The following is a 13,199-nucleotide window of genomic DNA, read 5'->3' on the forward strand; positions in this document are numbered from 1 at the left end:
TGCGTGTGTACGTGTGTTGTCACCAAACAGTACCCACTGACGCTGCTGTTGCAGGAACAGCAGTTAACCTGTAACTGTGAATGCTTTATGTCTTAGTTATTTGGATATCACGTAAATAAGGTGCGCTAAACTCCTGTGACTCACGACCTGACGAAAATACTGTTACGCCACCTAACATGAGTTCAACCGGTTGATTTTTAGGTCTTTTGCTGGTGTTGATGTAAAATGGCATCCCACAAATAAACAGTATTTGTGTTGGTTTCAGCAACTGACTTCAGATTTTTCTGTGGTTCATACTTCAGGAGTTCTCATATCTGAGCATGTATCACATCAGCCTCGATCGTTTAGTAGGGGAGAACTTGTATGTATAATCTTGTCAGCCTTATTTCTAATAGTGAGGCAAATCGGTATTTAAAAGCTTTTGTTGGAAAAAGGTATGTTTCAGAAGGAGCGTGTGGGTGTAAAACAGTATTGTGATACCAAGGTTTTCAACAAAAAGAGTCAATTTGAGCAGGGATGTCTCTTAAGGCAAAATTCTACAAGAACTATGATGATTACCCCGCTCACCTCAACACAGGCTTTTGGCCCATGAGGTCCTCGTAGAAAAGCTGTTGATGGATGGGCTGGATGAGCAACCAGTGAGAGGTGGACTGAAAACTGGCTGAATGGCTGGACCCAGAGGGTGGTGGTCAGTGGCGCAAAGTCCACTTGGAGGCCAGTAACTGGTGGTGTACCCCAGGGGTCAATACTGGGTCCAGTCCTGTTCAACGTCTTCATCAAAGACCTGAATGATGGGGCGGAGTGTACCCTCAGCAAGTTTGTTGATGATACTGAACTGGGAGGAGTGGTTGACACAACAGAGGGTCATGCTGCCATCCAGAGGGACCTCAACTGGCTGGAGGCAGGAGGCAACAGGAACTTCATGAACTTCAACTAGGAGAAGTGCAAAGTCCTGCATGTGGGGAAGAACAACCCCATGCACCAGTATACGCTGGGAGCCACCCAGCTGGAAAGCAGCTTGGCAGAAAAGGGACTGGGATTCCTGGTGGACACAAAGTTAAACACGGGCCAGCAACATGCCCTTGCCACAAAGAAGGCAAATGGTATCTTGGGCTGCATTAGACAAAATATTGCCAGCAGATCGAGGGAGGTGATCCTTCCTCTCTGCTCAGCACTGGTGAGGCCACACCTGAAGTACTGTGTCCAATTTTGGGATCCTCAGTACAAGAGACACCCTGAAATACTGGAGACAGTCCAGCAAAGGGCCACGAAGGTGATGAAGGGACTGGAGCATCTCTCCTGGGAGGAAAGGCTGAGGGAGCTGAGACTGTTTAGGCTGGAGAAGGTCCTGGAGGGGATCTTAATAATGTATATAAATACCTGAAGGGAGGGTGCAAAGAGGACAGAGCCAGGGTATTTCCAGTAGTGCCCAGTGACAGAACAGAGTCGGTGAGTACAAACCAAAGCACAGGAGGCTCCATCTGAACATCAGGAGACACTTTTTGACTGTGAGGGGGACTGAGCACTGTCACAAGTTGTCCAGGGAGGTTGTGTAGTCTCCATCCTCGGAGATACTCCAAAGCTGTCTGGACATGGTCCTGGACAACCTGCTCTAGGAGGCCCTGCTTGAGTAGTGGGGTTGGACCCAATGGCCTCCAGAGGTCACTGCCAACTTCAACCCTTCTGTGATTTCCAAAAGCATATGCTAAAGAAAATTCTCCCGAGTTACTCAGATGTAATGCTGGAAGAGAAGACCAGTCTCGTAGCACTTAGATGTGGTGATATTTTGATCTGAGGGTCTGTTCATCATTTAAACACTTGTGATTTTCTTCTTTTTTAGAAGACTTTTTCAATTATTTGGCTTGTAATGAACTGTCACGATCTTTGTAAAGCAGAAGTGATAGTATCTAAGCAGAGTAGCAGAAAAGCTGCTAGCAGTACGACATTAAAATTATAGCCTAAATGTCTGTAATACACTCGCAAATTTAGGTTTCTAAAGGAGCCATTAGTTAATTGTACTACTTTGTGTTGCTTGCAGAGTTACAAATCTGGTTTTGAATAGGAAACAAGACTTAAAAGCTGGCAAAGAAAGTAAAGAACCACATCTAAGAGGTTCCACAAGAAATTTTAAAATACTTCACACTGTTTGAGCTACCAGTCCTAAGGCTCTTGACTTAAAATATGATTTAAAGTTGAACGCGTTTAGGTTGCAATTAGAATATTGTCACGTGGAGCCCGTTCTAGAGAAGGGGTTCTCCATCACGTTGGTGTCGGTGATGAAGGCTGGGATCGCCCTCCCCAGCTCTCAGGGTGTCACCTGCTGATGGCGTTTATCAGAGGGGGTGAGTCACAGCCGTCTGTACCACGAGAACTTTAATACTGCCACCCAATTAGTTTCTGATGTTAATTATACGTAGGTTAAATGTGAATGTCTTTTCTTTACATTCAAGGGTTATTTTCCAGCCCAGTTATCAGCCTGCTCTGGAAAGATCGAAATGCTTTGTACCGACAGCAAACAACTGGTGATTATCCAAGTACAAGTGGGGGACCGTGTAGCTGTTGCACACAGAAGGGGATGGAGAAATGGGATGGGTGGAGAGGACCAGGGTATGAAGAGAACTGCGTGGAAGCCAGGGAAAATATAAAAAGGTTTTGTATTAACTTTAAGAGCAATTGCTAATGAAGTGAGGAACTGATATGAAGGAGAAGCAGCTGAGCGTTTGGGTTTGAACGACCAAGTGACGATCAGAGTGTCTGGAGTGATGAGGAGCAAAGGGAAGGTGCCAGATCAGGCAGAAATCCGAAGGTAAGTTTGAGACAGAACTTCAGCCATATTCTGGCAGTAGAATGAAACAATGTTAAAACATGTTAAAAATCCCTTGATGAAGGAGCAAACTTAATTTTCTCTGATGAGAAGAGCAGATAACCTTTTGCCATGACGTTATGGCATAAAGGGAGGCGGAGAAAACTCACAGCTTCTCCCAAGCCCTGTACTGTCTGCATCGCCAGCGCAGCCTTCCCACGGGCAGAGAAGAGATGAGAAAATAATTTTCCAATACCTTATTTTGAAAGCCGCCTGAACCGTAGCAGAAGCGAATGACAAAACATGGCTGTGGGAGAGACATCAGTAGAGACGCTCAAATACATTTTATTTTTTATTTTTTTTTTCCCCCACGATCCATGAAATTGGCTTGCTCACGTAGTTAGATTTCTTAACTCATTAGCAGCTGGTACAGCCGAAAGGTGACAGACCTTGGAGGTGATCAACAGACCTTCATAGGTGTTCTGATTGATGCCTATAAATACTTAAAGGGAGGGTGTCGGGAGGATGGGGCCCGTCTTTTTTCAGTGGTGCCCAGCGACAGGACAAGAGGAAAAGGGCACAAACTTGATTTGCCCCTCTCTGGGTTTCGTTACCCTCTCTGTCTTGCCAAGTTAAAAAGTAATTTTTAAAATGTAATGGAATACTGCTTCAACCTTACCTGTCTTTGCAAAACTGGGGGAATTCGGAGATACTCAATCGGCAAATTTGGTTCAAAGAGCAGAAGACGGTAACGCGTACTATTGCATGTACATTGGGCATGTTTAGTTTGGAGAAGAGGAGGCTGAGGGGGGACCTCATTGCCCTCTACAGCTACCTGAACGGAGGGTGTAGAGAGGTGGGTGTTGGCCTCTTCTCCCAAGCGAATAATGGCAGGACCAGAGGAAACGGTCTGAAGTTGCGGCAGGGGAGGTTTAGATTAGCTATTAGGAAGAATTACTTTACTGAGAGAGTGGTCAGGCACTGGAACAGCCTGCCCAGGGAGGTGGTGGAGTCGCCATCCCTGGAGGTATTTAAGAAACGTGTGGACATGGCACTTCAGGGCACGATCTAGTGCCCGGGATTGTTGGGTTGTGTCTGTTTGTGGGTGGGTGTGGTGTGTGGCTGTGGGCATTTGGTTTGGTTTGGTTTTGGTGGTGGTGTTCTGGGATTTTTTGGGTGTGGTGGGGTTTTTTTGTTGGTGTTTTTTTTTGTTTTGTTTTTGTTGGTTGGACTCGATGATCTCAAAGGTCCCATCCAACCAAATCTGTGATTCTGTGATTTCACTTTATAGGGCAAGTCCCACGGGGAAATGCAATAGTAGTAATAATGTAATGATAATTTCAGCGTTGCATTTATTTTAGACAAAGAGAAACAAAACAGTGCATACCAGAGGCAAACTCCAAGGGAAACAAATACCTTAGAACCAACAGAAATGAGAAAGTAAATATTATTATAACTCAGCAAAAGCTTTATTATCAGTTGTAACTACTGAGTAGTTCACTCATTTGAGTTACTCTAGAGTTGTTTTTCATAAAAATCTATTTATTTACAAGTAACCTTTTTAAAAAAAGTCCATGGCTTCTGGCCTGAATTACCCTTGGGAATTACGATGTTTTAAAATCGGGTAGATCCAGGCTTTGTACATCTCGTTGTTGTTAAGTCTAGTTCCAAAATTTGGATTTCTGAAGCTAAAGGCAGACAGATGGACTGGGGGGGGGGGGGGCGGGGGCAACACACAAAACCAACCCGTGGTATTTAACGGTTATTAAAAGCCACACACTTCACTTTAAGACCCAATGATTTTTGCGCCTGCTCCGTGACATAAACACGGTGGGAGTTTAGGATTACGCTTTCCTGTCTCAGCTGTTGAAGTTTGTTCTCCTGCTTTGCAAAAGGTTAGCAAATCCATCAAACGCCCTTTTCTTCTTAACAAAAAACTGTCCCTGTCCTAAATTGGCCTGACTTTTTTGACCGAGTTTTTCACTTGAGTTTTGGGGGTTGGCGGCTGTTGTAGAGCTGTTCTCCAGCCCTGTCCGAGTAGCGTCATCCTCCCTCTTGCTGGAGTCGGTGCTTCCGGAGCTGGTGTTTCCTGCAGCCTGTTGTGGGAATGGCCGTGAACTAGATCGTGTGCTTTCATGGAAGGAGCCCTGTGGGACCGAGAGGGGATATGCATCCTCCTCCTTCTGACCCAGTTGGAAATTGTCTTCTGTGTTGAAGACTGATTGTGTTTTGCCAGAAGAGTGAAGATGCAGCAACTCTGCCCCAAGGTTGCAAGATGGTGTTTCTTCGGGCAGACTGCAGTTGCTGGTGTCCTGTGATTCTGTGAATCCATCACAGTTCTCCTCACTAAAACCCGTTTGCGTTTCTTCTGCACAAGCCTCGGCTGTGTTCACCTCCTTCCCCTGTGGCACCAAGTCGTCTTCTTCTGTAACAACCCTAAAATGGTTTTCAGCGGTGTGTTCAGGCAGAGACTGAAGAGATGATTCGTCGCTGGAATGCAGGGGAGAGGTGTTTTTAACAATTTCATTCAAACCGGTATCGAGGGGAGCAAAAATAAAATCACTGTCCTCAGAGGTACTCGTGGTTCTTCTGAATGTAACGTCCCCTTCACCGTGGTTCTTCTCAGAGGGGTTCCACTCTGCGTCCTCCTCTGAGCTTCCCTCTGGTGCATCTTCTTTTAGTGCAGGGGGAGTGGAGCTGAGGGAACGCTCTGGTTCAACAGGAAACTGATAGAGCTCCACTTCAGCCTCTTCAGGAACCTCCTCTGTGTCTGTGTCACACGTGGGAGAACGCTGCAACGAAAGGAACGTGCTACCAAAATCTGTACTTTGATTGTGGAGAGAATCAGGGGTTTGCCCTGTTGGCTCTGCATTAGTGAAACAATCAAACGTAGCGGGAACTTCTTGACTCGAAGAACTCATTGTGTCTGAATCTGAGATGCTCACGTGGTCACTACATTTATCAGCGTAAGGGGATGCCGTTTCGGGCAGGATGGTATCTGATCCATAATTAACAGAGGTTTCAAAATAGGCATTGCCCTCGTCTTCATTTTCCCCAATACGCTGCAGTTCCGCAGCAATGGTCGGAGACTCCGGCAGAGCAGAGAACTTCTCAGTTCCACCGTTTGTATCGGCTTCCTCTAGTGACGACTGACAGACCGGCAGGTTGTCACTGACGTCGGGTTCTTCCAGTTCAAAGTCTGCTAAAGAACTACAGTCGCTCATTGTGAACGGAGTCCCTTCATCTGAAGAACTGTCGCCAAATATATCTGCTGGAGCGTATATTTCCTTGGTACGGTCCGTTTCACAGTCGTACTCTGTAAGAGGAGAGTTTTCTGTTGTTTGGTGGAGATGTAAATTCTCCGTATTTGGATCTCTCTTGCAGCTACTGGGTAAAACAAAACCTCCCACGTCGCTGGTTGTATTTATGTTACCATTTAGACCAAGTTGTTCATCGCAGCTTTGCCTTCCAGGCATAAGTTTTGTAGTGCTCATGGGTTCGTTATGTGAAGAAATACCTTTTCTTTCGGGAGAATCTGGTGTAGCCTTTGTGATTTCAGACTGTGCTCCTTCATTGCTGTTCTTGTAATCTACCCTGCCAGAAAACAGTCCATTATCACCAACAGTTGTATTTTCATAATTGCTGATACTGGGTTTGATGTCTGAAATCACGGCGTTGTCATTATTGCTTTGTTTCTGGTGCTCTTCTTCGGTATTTGGTGCCTGTACGCTGCCACCAATGGCATTTTCATGCAAAGCAGAGGCTTCGGTAGGAAAAAAGCATGTTCTTCTTGAAGAATTCTCATCAGCAGTGAACAAATCAGGCCGCGTATTTGTTGGTTTGCTTGCAGAGCGCTCTCCGCTCGAGGTTTCATCTGAAAAACCTTGATTAGAATAAGCGTGTTCCGACCCTGAGTTTTTGTTCCTGCGCATGAGTCTCCACAGGCTCCCGAGGTAGGGTCTAGCGAAGGCACCCAGGCAGAAAGCGCACACGAAGGTGATGAGCACCGAGAGGGAGACGGCCAGCGCCAGGTCCTGCTCCCTTCCTCCTTGCCGAAAAACAGCGGTAGTGTCCCGGGCTTTCCGAAGCAAAAACGTCGAAACCCTTTCTGTCAGCCGTATGCTGTAGATGAGGTATTTCTTCTCGGTTGTACTAGAAGTACACAAATATAACCCTTCGGCAGTTCTCTCGGCGTTGTGTATCACTAAATTATTCATTTTATCCAGTGTCATGTGAGGAACACTATTGTCTTTTGAAATTCTGCCTTTAGGTGTCCACCAAGAGACTCCATTACCTGAAATAAAAGAAAATGCAAACTAAATCTTTCTTAATAGTATAAGACACTTGGTTTGCAGGGTGAGGTTACTTCTATAAGAACATACTCCGATCTATCTTTGACAATCTTAACTATTTATTATAAAATCTATTTTCTTTTTATCCATCCCTAGTCATTTCGCGTGGTACCGAGCATGTGTTAAACCATCATATGTTTCCCCCCAGCTTTTAAAACACAGTCTGTACGGGGTCTTACTAGCAGACTTTACAAGAAAAATGGTGCGGGTGAAATGATTTAAGTATGTTCTGGGTTACTCTAGAAACTCCTGCTGCTCTCCCTCCTGGAAGATCCATATTTATGGCCAGCCGTTTTCCAGCGTGGCCACGGTCACCGAGATAAAATTGCATTAATTAACTGACAATGTTTCAACCATTCTGATTCTCCTGTAGTTACTGCTTTGACTGCAGCAAAATGGTGTGAAAACCAAGGATATTTTTATCTGCAGAGGAATTGTTCCAAATTTTAGCTAGTGGGGGGCCATGGCTGGTTGTTGGCTTTTGGAATTTGTCTCAAGGTTGTATGAAACACCTTTGCCTTTGGATCTGCTTGTGTTCCCAGTGGAGCTTTGGGTGGATTTTAATCCCAGGGTCAGAGTTTCCATGACTTCGTTAATAAACAAAGCAGGTGGCATTTTTGATCGACCCTATGTATTTTCATTTGGGGATAAGGGGGAAAACCATACTCAACGTGCTGTTAGTCCACCAGAGCTAAACCTTACAGCACGTGACAAACAGACCTTCTGCTCTACCTTTGGTCCGAGTTTTCCTTCTGCATGGGAAGTCTTAGCTCTGTAGGTTTTGTCACTTGTATGTCACGTGCTCTGCATAATTGTAAATGCTGAATTAATTTCCTACGTGAACTCTGTGTTACAGTAGCTGGTACTTTTTGGAAAGAACATAAATCTTTTCCCTTGCACATAAACTTTAATTCCATTTTGCTGTAACTGAATACTTAGAAACATTATTGGCTCCTTCTCGGTTTCCTGCAGCATGCCCCAGCAGTGACACCCCACTGTCTGGTCCTCGTTTGCTTTCCAAAATTAATGGATACATTTGCGACGTACTGCTTACTGACATTTATTTGTGTATAATTTGGCATCACTTTGGCATCACAAGGAAGGAGATGAAGACTATTTTTGAGAAACATGACTTTCAAATATTCTAACCTATTTACTACCCTCTAATGAAATAATTTGCATGTTAAATTGTTGTTCGGTTATTTTTAAATAGTATGTGTGGTTAAAGCAGGTTTCTGTGATCATTCTGCACACATTTGGATTTTAGCAGCACGTGGAGAGAGTCCCTGTTTCACATACCCCTCGTGTTGTCCAAGTCACAGTTGAGCACCGATGTCCCCCCTGTCTGGATGACAGCCCTCTTGAGCAAAACACCGTCGCTGCAGTTTAAATGGAAGCTTGAGAGATACAGCAGAGGTTTCTGTGGGTCGGTGGCAGATACATTGTATGAAATACTCCATTTTTTCCTCGTGGAGTCAAAAAGAAAACGAAATAAATGTTTGAAAGCATTTGGTCTGCAGTTAAATATCCAGGCGTTATTTGACAAACCAACTTCAAGTCGAAAGAAGTTCAAACTGATTAATATCTGTGGTAACGGGGTTGCCAGAGCATTTTCACGGAGATCCACAACCTATTTGGAAACAATTTAGAGTTAATTTGATAAGCCTTTACAAGGGAATCCCAATTGCAATGTCAACAATAACATTTATTTTAGTATACACACACTTTCGCAGTTACGGGAACAATACATCTGGCTAGGATGTTGAGAATATTGTTCTAAGTTTTTTAATTTAAAGTTTAAATTGTAGTATATTTAGAATTCTCCCATTGAAGACTACCTCCGTGTGAATGGGAAGCCGCAGGGCTCTCGCCGTGGAAGGGATGGGGGCAGAAGAGGACGTGTGTGTGCTGAAGCCAGTTATGGATTGTTTTGTGGCACAGATAAATAGTGAATTGATGGTTATATTTTCTATATTTACAAGTGTGTGTGTTTTCCTGTATATGAAAAGCAAGTATATAAAAATAATGATTATTTTCACCATTTGATTTAGTCTTTATAATTGTATGCTAATATAATAATCTGTGGCCAATATAATCGTGCTGAAAAGTTGATAATTAATATCTCTACCAGTGATTAACACAGCACATGGAAACAGTTGTACTATTGCTTTACAACCTGTAATTTGTTGAGATGCCTGAAGGCGTCCGGGTGAATTTCAGTTATCTTGTTGTTTTGCAAGTCGATGTCCTTCAGTTGGGAACAGTTCTCAAAATCACTCGGACCAACCTGTCCTATGCCATTGGACGACAAGCGGAGAGTTTGTAAAGACTGCAGCAGGCCCAGTCCTAGGAAGAACACGATGATTTTACATTTTTCATTTTCCTAATTGCATCAAGTGGCTTTTTATAATTCTTTGCGACACAATTCCTTCCCTTCCCGTCTATTGCAACAAGCGGCTGAAAGCTTTGAGTTTGTGTCCTTTCCTGGACAGTGATTGTCCCACTCTAGAAGTTGCGTGGCATCAACAGCAGGAGCGCTAATGTGTTCACAGTCAGTGCACGTCTTAAAAATTCCCATCTCCATAAAAGCAGTAACATTCCTTTGTGCTGTCAAAATTATTCCGACTGTGATCTCTGTACTTTCATCGCAATTCTCTGGAGAACTGGAGGCAGGAAAGGAGGAGTGTGAAAAGGGTGGAATTTGCTCAGTTTGACAGGAGGCTGAGGGGAGACTTTCTCACTCTCTACAGCTACCTGAAAGGAGGGTGGAGTGAGGTGGGGGTCGGTCTCTTCTCCCAAGTAACAGGAGATAGGAGAAGAGGAAACAGCCTCAAGTTGCACCAGGGGAGGTTTAGGATGGATATTAGGAAAAATCTCTTCACCGAAAGGGTTGTCAAACACTGGAACAGGCTGCCCAGGGAACTGGTGGAGTCACCATCCCTGGAGGCGTTTAAAAGACGGTGGGCGTATTGCTGAGGAACATGGTTCAGAGTTAGGCTGATGGTTGGACATGATGATCTTAAAGGTCCCTTCCAACCCAGACAATTCTATGATTCTATAATATGCATTACATTAATTGTAAATAAAAGATGGGGATGCAAAAGGTGATACAGGATCTCCTATTCATTGCTGTCTGCAGCTTCACAGGAGTTTTTAGTATGTGGAATTATCTGAACCATTATCCATAGGATGCAAACCTGACTAAGAACTGTGGTGTTGCTTGTGCCTGCCTGTGAATTACCAATCGTGGCAGCATATTCTTCACCACGTCCTAGTTACGACAGGAGCCGTCTTGCCGTAAGTGGCTCTTTTTAAATGCTGGAGATGCCTCAGTTTTCTCAGCTGCTGCGCAGGCAGCCCCAGAGCTCCGGCCCGGAAGGGCAGGCACTTGTACACTCAGCATCACCGCTGTTTGTAACACCTCGATGTCACCCTAAAGGGATTTTTGATCGTGAGGCATTGTTGAGAAGATAGTAGTTTTCCTTCAGAATTTTAGCCTTGGTGTCATCTGGTTTACTGGAAATCCCTTATTCCAGTTTGCGGAGGAATTGATCTTTGGGTTTATTGTGAAAAGCAGTAGGAGTGATTCATTCCTGCTGTGAAACCAGAGGTAGCAGGCAGGAAATGCATCCAGAAGTTCTGGCAGTCATAAATGCTTCCTTGCACCTGCATGAAGAGTCGTAGTTGGGATGCTTCCCTGAAGCTAAATTTGTGCCAGAAATACACACGGGGACAGCAGCAGCCTGACACCGGGGGGTGGCGGCTGTGGGGAGGGATTCTCTGTGGCCAAACCCCTCCGCTTTAGAAATTCAGATTTTCTTAAAATTCCATGTTTTCTTAAAAACTAGAATGTTAGTGAGGGATTTTGGAGGAGAAAAATAAAATTCTGAACATGCATTTAGATGAGTATGGGATTTAAGTACAACCTGAAGTATGGGGGTACGATGCATCACAGTTAAACATCGAAAAATGGAGTCTCTTGGAGGAAAGGGTTGATCTGTCTGACCCACTGGGGCATCCCATAATGAGTAGTTATATTTATCTATCAAAACAAATCAAATTTACATCAATGTATTTTATAATGTAAGCTTTTCTATACTATCTATGTGGAACCCTACCGATATTGCAAAATAATTCAGTGACACGGTTTCCTGCGTACCAGAGAATTACTTAGTATCAAAAAAAGGAGAAAAATAGAACTTTGAGGACGCTGCCTAGATGCAAAATTATAAAAATTATCCCCTTTGTCTGACTTTGTGAGATAAGTAGGTTTTTGGTTTGCCCTCCCCCCCCCAGTATTTTCAAAATTTAGAGCTAATGAATCTGACAACATTATCAGAGATCACTTAAATTGGGCAGACACCACACGGGACACTGCTGCTCGTACCACGGCTTCTGCCTTATTTAGCCACCGTTTGGACAACGTGAACCATCGGTTTATGAGAACAGAGGCTGCCACCAAGGCTGCGACGCCTCCCGTAGCTCAGTGACCAGCACACACTTTCTGCAAGTCTACCGAAACCTTCCAGCCCTCTCCTGTCGCTAGAAGGTGTCGCTCTGGGTGGGTGACAGATGGCACAGAGCAAAATTGCTTTGACTGAACAGAATGTATTTTCCTGTCTTTGTGACATACTGAAATTGGAGCAAGTTTTATTGGAGAAAGTATTTACTTTTTTCTGAAGAGTAGTATGAGATTCATTATCTGTAATTTTCTTGACGTTGAGGTTCACGACTGGGTTGTGGAGGCTGGTGCTTTTCCAAAGCTCCTTTCTTCCCTTGCTGTACAACAAAGAAAAACACTGCTTGGGCTCCCAGAGGATAAATTTGGTTACATCTGACTGACATTAAGGCATCACGATTGCAAAGACTATAAAAAAAACCCCCTAAACCTAATTTGAAACAACCCATTCGCTTCAGTCTCTGTGTTTGCACCCACCTGGAACTTTCCCTCAACTGAAGTATAATGAAATGAGAGTTGGATTCTGAATTCAGCAAGACGTAACTGAATCGTCCCCAAACCCAGCTCGCCCCTAAGGATTTCGAAACGCTCACCTCTCGGGACGCTGTTGAGATTATTTCTTTCAACTGACAAGACTTTCAGAGCAGGCAGGAGACGGTCAACTTTGCCGTCCTTCTGAGGCGTGGGTAGGTCCAGCGCGAAGGCGTGGATGGCATTTCCATTCAGGTTGAGAGTTTCCAAAAGGGGTAAATTTCTACAGGTAGTTAAGGAGAGTTCAGAAATTAGGTTGTTGCTGAGGTTCAGGTGTTTCAGCATCCATTCTTCGCGTCTTCCATCAGCGCACGTAAAAGTTTTAATATTATTATAGCTAAAATCAGCCGTTATTGCTGTTTGTGATAGATCTTCTGGAATAGCAGATATTCCGGTGAAAGAACAATTCACTGAGAAGTCCCCGTCCCACCGGCAGCCAGAACGGTGATGTGCGTCAAGAAGACTCTGCTGTGACTTGGTTCCCACCGATCCAGGAAGATGAAAGTAAAGGGCCACAGCAATGACACCCAGGTGAAAGTTATCCATCGTATCTGGATGTAAAATGTAAAATTACGGTTAAGTTCAGCGCAACAAGAGTTAAATAGAAAGCGGAAATACTTTGACATAAAAAAATCATTAAACGCTAAACAAATACCCGAAGCATTACCAACATTCTGCCTTAAACATTGGGTTTTGGAGTTAGTAGATATGTTTCAAAAAGAACATTCATGAACTGGTAACCTTCCCCCTCCCTCCACCTCTCCCAAAAAACAATCCAAACCTTCAGTCCTTCATTCCAGCCCTTCGGTCGCCAAACGCAGCTTCTCAGGAACTCGGGAACTAAGAGCAGTGGAGGAGACTTTTGAACTCTGCTGCAGGTATCGTACACAATTACCGCTGAGCAAAGTCCACCTGATACAATCCATGACGAATGGATGCGGAATGGTTTTCATACTTACAGTTAATAAAACACTACCTTCCCCTCTCAATAACACAACCGCCTATTTTTAATGAAAAACTATATTCTTATAAATAACACTTCTGAACCACAGGT

At 44.2% G+C, this 13,199-nt stretch overlaps 1 protein-coding gene across 1 annotated transcript; it reads right to left on the bottom strand.

Annotated features, from left to right (window-relative positions):
• Positions 1–4,662: 4,662 nt before the first annotated feature.
• LRRC66 (leucine rich repeat containing 66) lies at positions 4,663–12,691 on the bottom strand. The gene is made up of 4 exons (XM_074155147.1): positions 12,208–12,691; positions 9,332–9,501; positions 8,455–8,785; positions 4,663–7,097 (listed from the first exon to the last, which is right to left on the bottom strand). The coding sequence occupies exons 1-4, from the start codon at positions 12,689–12,691 to the stop codon at positions 4,663–4,665; spliced, it is 3,420 nt and encodes a 1,139-aa protein (XP_074011248.1).
• Positions 12,692–13,199: the final 508 nt, after the last annotated feature.

Source organism: Numenius arquata, chromosome 10 (genome assembly GCF_964106895.1).
Source record: "Numenius arquata chromosome 10, bNumArq3.hap1.1, whole genome shotgun sequence".
Taxonomy (NCBI): Eukaryota; Metazoa; Chordata; class Aves; order Charadriiformes; family Scolopacidae; genus Numenius; species Numenius arquata.